At 36.3% G+C, this 7,160-nt stretch overlaps 2 protein-coding genes across 2 annotated transcripts; both read left to right on the forward strand.

Moving 5' to 3' along the window:
- Positions 1-843: 843 nt before the first annotated feature.
- On the forward strand, positions 844-3,933 carry si:rp71-39b20.4 (potassium voltage-gated channel subfamily V member 2). Its single transcript, XM_067453065.1, has 2 exons — positions 844-2,163; positions 3,429-3,933. The coding sequence occupies exons 1-2, from the start codon at positions 844-846 to the stop codon at positions 3,726-3,728; spliced, it is 1,620 nt and encodes a 539-aa protein (XP_067309166.1). The 3' UTR covers positions 3,729-3,933.
- A 2,348-nt stretch (positions 3,934-6,281) lies between these two features.
- insl3 (insulin-like 3 (Leydig cell)) lies at positions 6,282-6,883 on the forward strand. Its single transcript, XM_067453782.1, has 2 exons — positions 6,282-6,495; positions 6,621-6,883. Exons 1-2 carry the CDS (start codon positions 6,309-6,311, stop codon positions 6,881-6,883), a joined length of 450 nt encoding a protein of 149 aa, XP_067309883.1. The 5' UTR covers positions 6,282-6,308.
- Positions 6,884-7,160: the final 277 nt, after the last annotated feature.

The raw sequence follows: 7,160 nt of genomic DNA on the forward strand, positions 1-7,160 counted from the left end.
TTACATTTATCTTACAAAATATTTTTTTCCAGAACATTTTGAAATTGGTATATCGTTTAGTTTAAGGCAGAAGTTAGAAAGAAATGCAACAGTTCTTCAACAGATTTCTTTCCTGATATTTGCATGCAGTGACTGTCATAAAGATTTTGAATATATTTTCAGTTTTGTCTGTTAAATGTTGTGCATAAGAACACACAGAGGAATATGAAAGCAGAGGAAAGGATAAAGAATAAAATGAGGAAATTATGGGATTAAAGGATTTTTATAGGCTATTGGATTTGCGCTGTTTTGTTTGAATATTAGACTGAGCACAATATGCACTGATGTTGTTTAAAAGCAACATAAATTGAAATTTTCCATGAGCGTTTAATAACCTTAGTATCCTTGCAACTGCTATTTATCCTTTTCCATTCCTCCTCCAAGGGCTCAATCCTTAAATCACAACACTAATCCTCATGACTGTATTTTTAACTCTGTTGAGGACAGAAAGAACAGCAATGGGATTATGGCATCAGCGAGGTGGGGCAAATCCCAACTCTTGATCTTCAGTTGAGCCCGAAACAAATACAGTTGCTTTTTCTTTCTGTCTTTTTGGCTATATTGCAAACTCTAAAAAGCTAGAAGCAGTGGAATATGTTTTTTCCATCTGTCTGAAAATTTCTTTGAAGCTTCAAACCAATACGCATTTTAAAGGAAAGTGGGATGTGTACACTTGGAATGTAGAATCTGCCTTTTTCAGTGTTTATTTCCAACAAGAAATTCCTTTTTCTTTTTCTTTTATTTCTACAGTTTTCAGCTCTACTACCTTTTTGCACATTCATCATCATTTAAGTTACCGTAATAATGGATCAACCGAGAAGACATCTTAAAAAGCTGAAAAAGAGACGCTCAAGTCTATTTGCAAGTGTCAAACTTAATGCAAGTTTTTCGCAGAGTATAGAGGATGAAGAGAGTACTTTTCCTTTTTCACAAGACAGCTCTGTTAAACCTTGGACGTCAATGGACAACCTTGATACTCCATCTCCTCAGGCAAGTGATAAAAGAGATCAAGAAAAGAGGAAAGGCAGTGAGACGGAAGCAGCAAAGATGCCACACCGCCATTCAACTGTGATCAATGTTAATGTAGGTGGGAAAGTCTTTACCATTCCCAAGCACCTGGCTATCAAATACCCTAAAACCAGAATAGGCAGCTTAGCCCTGTGTAAAGATCCCGTCAAGCAGCTAACACTCTGCGATGACTATTGTGTGATCACTAATGAGTTTTTCTTTGACCGAGATCCTACTTTCTTCCACTACATCTTCCACTTTTATTGCAGCAATGTGTTATGGGTAATGGAGAGTCTTTGCCCTGTCAATTTTGAGGAGGAAATGCAGTTTTGGGGCCTCCACTTGAGGGACACTCCCCGCTGTTGCCGCATTCTCTACGAGGAGAAAATAGACGAGATCAGAGACCAGCTGAAAGTGAACAGAGAACTCATGGCGGAAATTGAGCCTCAGCACGACGAGGAGGGTTTCAAGTCAATGTTTTTCGGTGGTGTGCGTAAGATACTGTGGGACCTGATGGAGAACCCATACTCCTCGCTGGCTGCTAAGTCTTTTGCTGTGTTCTCCAGCCTCTTTGTGCTCATCTCCATAGTGGCAATGACTCTGAATACGGTAAGCGAACTGAAAGATTATAAAATCTATGGAAGAACCTATATGGAGTGTGTGGAGATCACCTCAATTCTCTTCTTCACCTTTGAGTACTTTCTTCGCCTGCTGACAACTTGTGACGTCAAGCATTTTCTAAAGAGTGCACTTAATTTTGTAGACTTAGTGGCTGTCATGCCTTACTTTATCCAGCTGATATTTGAGGCTTTTGCTAACCAGGAAGATCTCAGTGTCCAAGATGACCTGAAAACCATGGCGAGGGTTAGCAAAGTTAGCAAAGTACTTAAAGTTGTCAAACTCATGCGAATCTTTCGCATTCTGAAACTGGCGAGGCACTCGACTGGGATGCGGGCATTTGGCTTCACTCTTCGCCAGTGTTTTGAACAGGTCTGCTGTCTGTTTCTGTTCATTATCATGGGGATCTTCACCTTCTCCGCCCTGATGCACTCAGTGGAGCAGGATGTTGCAGGAACACCTTTCAGCAGTATACCAGATGCCTGGTGGTGGGCAGCGGTGAGTATGTCTCAAAACATTCACCACAATTAGCAGAACCGCAGTATATTTCGTATATTGATATAACTGTCCCAAAGTATGCAGACATTCAAACGGCACACTTATAGGAGGGAATTCAGGTTAATTAGGACACTTTTCCAGAGTCATATCATTGGCAAAAAGTGTCTCAATCACCCTGAATTCACCCTGTCTAAAACCATGGCTATTATTAGGGAGTTGCTGCTATATTAGTTTCCTCTGTTCTGGGAATGGTTTCAACTCAGTGTTAGAACATGGATGGGGATTTACTCTCATTGAGAGACAAGAGCTTCAGTGAGGTCAGACACGGATGTGGGACGATGGAATGGGCTCAAAGGGGACCAATGGTGATTGGGTTTGGGATTTGTATAGGTCAGTCTTCCACACCAGACCAGTGTTACTATTATCTACAACTATAAACAATAGTTTTCAGTAAGTGAAATAAAGTTAAAATACAATATAAATATTCAATGAAAAAAATAATAAAAAAATGAGAAATGTTGGCTTTTTTTCACGAACTGAAATACGTTTAAGTACTAAAAACTTGTAAACTGAAATAAAAATAAATTAAAGCTAAATTACTTGCATTACTAAATTACTTGCAAAAAACTTGCATTACTTTGATGCTCAAATATTAGCTTTTGGGCATTGGTTTATGCTTTATTCAGCACTATCTCTTGCGTGTGTGTGAGTGTTTATGTTTTATTGTTATCATTATCATCATTTGCAGTGGCTGCCTGTTGTATCCTTCTATCCTCTTTAAATTGTTAGTCCTTATCCTCTGGCAGCTGTGTTTAATCTTTTATAATACCTTGTAATGCCGCTCAATTGGAGGCATCCATGCTGATTGGAAAAGTTAGATTAGTTTGGAACTTCCTGGAGGCTTACTAAGACTTCCTAAGTTGTCTTGCATGCAACATTTTTACTTTAATAACCAAATTGATCACAATACATGGAAACATAACTCTCTTTTGCTTCTTGCCTTTAATTTAGAAAAGGCTGGTCTTTGTTGTGTATTTGGCAGTGTCCTGGCCCTCATTTGCAATACATGAATATTGCAAATGATTAATATTATATATATATATATATATATATATATATATATATATATATATATATATATATATATATATATATATATATATATATATATATATATATATATATATATATATATATATATATATATATATATATCATGTATTGCAAATGAGAGCCAGGACACTGTTTTTTTTATGCTGTTACAGGTGAGCATCTCTACTGTGGGCTATGGAGATGTGGTGCCCATATCATACTCTGGTCGAGTGGTGGCTTTCGGGTGCATATCTTTCGGTATTATTTTGAATGGAATGCCAATCTCTATCCTATTTAACAAATTTTCTGACTATTATGCCAAGCTGAAGGCCCAGGAGTGCACGAACACCAAAATCCAGCGTGGCTTGAACCTCAAGAAAAGATTGAGAAGGAAATTTGAGAACTGCTTTGAGCCTCTAGCCGAGGAGTCTGATGAGGACAATAGACATCCCATCGGCCAGTGTCATCACTGAACGTCCTTGTCATCCGCCCTGCCTTCACTGCCCTTGAACAGACAGCTTAGGTTCCCAGCCTGCCTTGACTTAAATAGGGATTTAAAAGATGGGTGAGGACCAGGTTAAAGAAAATTAAGCCATTAGCTTTAAGATGGCTTACAAATGGCATGTCACTGAGGATCTTTGGTGAACTATACTTTGTGCTGTTTTTCGGTTTTCAAAAAATTCCAGGCATTAAGTGGATTCAAATAAAATTTTATTACACTATTATTTGCATCATCAACACAATCTGTGTTAAAGGTATTTCATTCATCATTGCGTCCCCCCGAGGAAGTGGAAGTTCGCTGTACAGATAAACCCAGACAAGAATCCTGAGATTCCGCAGGTTTTTCTTCCTCAATTAAAACATAAAGGATTTCTGAGGATCAAGAGAGACTTATGTGGCCTTCAGACACCTTTGGATATATTTTGGATTTTTTCTTTCACATTGTTTCTGTTCTAGGTGAAGTGCATTTGGATGCCATGACATTGAAAGACTGATAATACCATTGAGAATTATTTTCTCAATAACATTTTTGAACATGATATTCTCCAGTAAGCACTTTATCACCCTTTCAGAATAGCCCGACTCACATTTGAACTGCTTTTGTAAGGTCTGAAGGGTGATTTCCTCTATTGTTTCATTATTTGTAATGATTGTTATTTCATATATAAGACTATATGTATTTGCAGTAAGCCAGAGCCATATGATTACAGGAATCCTGTTAATGTTTCCTTTTTACCCCAGTATAATCCTATATCCTTCCTATAATACATTATATTATCATCATCATATCATCATGTTAAACTTCTATTCTGTGAAAGTTTTACATAATGGATCACCTTTACTCTGTATTACATAACATACTCCTGCAACTTGCATACAAAAAACGAATAAAAGATACATGCATACGAAAATGGTTTTGTTCACTTTTATATGTATGTCAATACATAAATAACGATATAGTCATTAAAAGATTTAGGTTCCATGACACTATGCAAAAGAGACCAATAACATGTCAAATCTTAGTGGAGTTGCTTTCCTTTGGCGTAGTATAAAAGGCTTTGTTTGTGTTGTTTCCCATGAACATCTTCATCATTTTTTGTCTCCTCTGAAAACAATCTAAGTGCTAAGCGAGCACATTCAGTAAGCCAACATCAGTGAAAAGTCAAGCGATCTGACTTAATGTCTAACAGGATTTAAGGATCAAGAGGACTCGTGATGCCAATGTTTTGAGTGAAATGTAAAGACAATAGCCCTTGACAGCTGCATGTTTGATATTTTTTTATATGGGAAAGATCAGCCGTTGACATTTACAGTAGGGAATGCAAAACGGTCAACTATGGGATCATCTAGTAAATTCAGACTGGAATAACTAACGTATCTATTTGTTTGTTATTTATTATGTTTATTCCACTGAGTTTATCCCTCCCCAACATTTACAGCAAATAAAAGAACAGGCTAAAAGTCATTCAATAAACTGACACAAATTGTGATACATGCATCATCATCCTGTACAAGTTATCAAGTTATTATCAAATCTTTAAGTGTTTCAATTCACCAGGAAATTCCTACTGGGGGTATCTTCCCTCATCTTTCCACTATTAAAAGAGTTATAAATGATACTACCCAACTAGACTAGTTTATGATGAAAAAAGTTTTAAATTCACAAGATTATATATATAGTTAATTATATATATATAGCATATATATATACTATATATAATATAGTCTAGTTGAGTAGTATCATTTATAACTCTTTTACTCATTTCTGTTCAATTTTTCTCTAATATAATCCAGTGTTCCATAATGAATATGTGTGGATATGTGTCTAATTCACGAAATTGTTAGATAATAACTACATTTATTATAATAATTCTTTAAGTAAATAATAAGAAAAACACCTGCAACAACATTCCACTATAGGAGCTTATGTCCCATTAACTTTTGTCTTTATTTTTATTTTTTATCCTAGCTATCTAAATCAATAAATATGTTCAAAATCCCCCATTAACAAAAGACATTAAAACATTCAATATCCGTCTATATAAATCACTATTAGATTAGAACTGTTCAGATGGAATAAATCTCACAAATGTTGATGTTCAGATAAATAGTCAAGATTAAGAAGCGCATGAAATAAATGTGTTTAAATGACATTTAATGATATTCATGGTCCAAATATCTGAATATTCATGGTCCTAATAGTGATATTCATCATCTCTAATATAAACTAGTACATGTTCATTGACGCATTTCTGTAAACTCGTAAAGAGATATTATAACTAAATACGAAAATGTGACCAGCTATCACAATTTTCCTTGACCCCAGGCAATATCATATATCACAGCTGACATGTTTTATCTAAAATACGTTCCAGCTTTGAAGGCCTCAAAGATCAGAACATGATTTTCTTCATTCAAGGCCAGATAGATTCTAATAGAACCATGCATGGCAAAGGTCTGGCGGGGGTATAAAAACCCCAGAATTGAGGTAGTTACGTACCTGAACTCACTTGGATATTGTGTATTCTAAATTGATCACCCCAAGAAACACCATGAACGTTAAGTGGTTTGCTTCGCTAGCTTTTTTATTTCTCCTCGAGACTTCCAAGACTGAGAGTCAAGATGTACGAGTGAAGCTCTGTGGTCGTGAATTCATTCGGATGGTGGTCACATCGTGTGGGAGCTCTCGACTCAAACGGAATGTGCTTGATTCAGACCTTCACTTTGCAAACCCCCATTGTAGGTTTGCCCTTTTCAGATATTTGTGTTCTCTATTCGTTTACCTATTATTTACTTTATATGTTTTCACCTTATTCTGTATATTAATATCTTCTCATTTTGATACATCATCTTCCCCTTTTCAGGGAACCTACAAAACTGGTTGGACCGAGATTTCTTTGCATACCAGACTGCTGGGGATAAGCAGATGAGGGAATACGATGTCCATGAGAGCGTGACAGAGCATCCAGCTCCCCACCAGAACACGAGCCCACCAGCAGAGCTTCTGGAACACTCCACCAATGTGCAGGATCTCAGCATGTCCTCCAGGACCCGTCGCGATGTCGGGCCAGCGGGTATCTGCTGCACTTCTGGATGTACCATGAGTGAACTGATTCAGTACTGCTAAGCTCACACCAGATCTCCTAGGAAAGATATAAATATAGATATAATTAACACTTTAACAAGGTTCCATTTCTTAACATTAATTAGGTAGCTTCAACTTACAATAAAACATTCTTCTAAAGCATTTATTAACCTTAGTTAATGTTAATTTCAATATCAACTACTAATATTAAAATCAAAAGAGGTATCTGTTATTTATTATGTTATTTAATAGAACTGAGCTAATATGAACTATATAACAATGAACAGTTGCATTTTCATCAACTAATGTTAACAAAGAT

Source organism: Pseudorasbora parva, chromosome 9 (genome assembly GCF_024679245.1).
Source record: "Pseudorasbora parva isolate DD20220531a chromosome 9, ASM2467924v1, whole genome shotgun sequence".
In the NCBI taxonomy this organism is placed as follows: domain Eukaryota; kingdom Metazoa; phylum Chordata; class Actinopteri; order Cypriniformes; family Gobionidae; genus Pseudorasbora; species Pseudorasbora parva.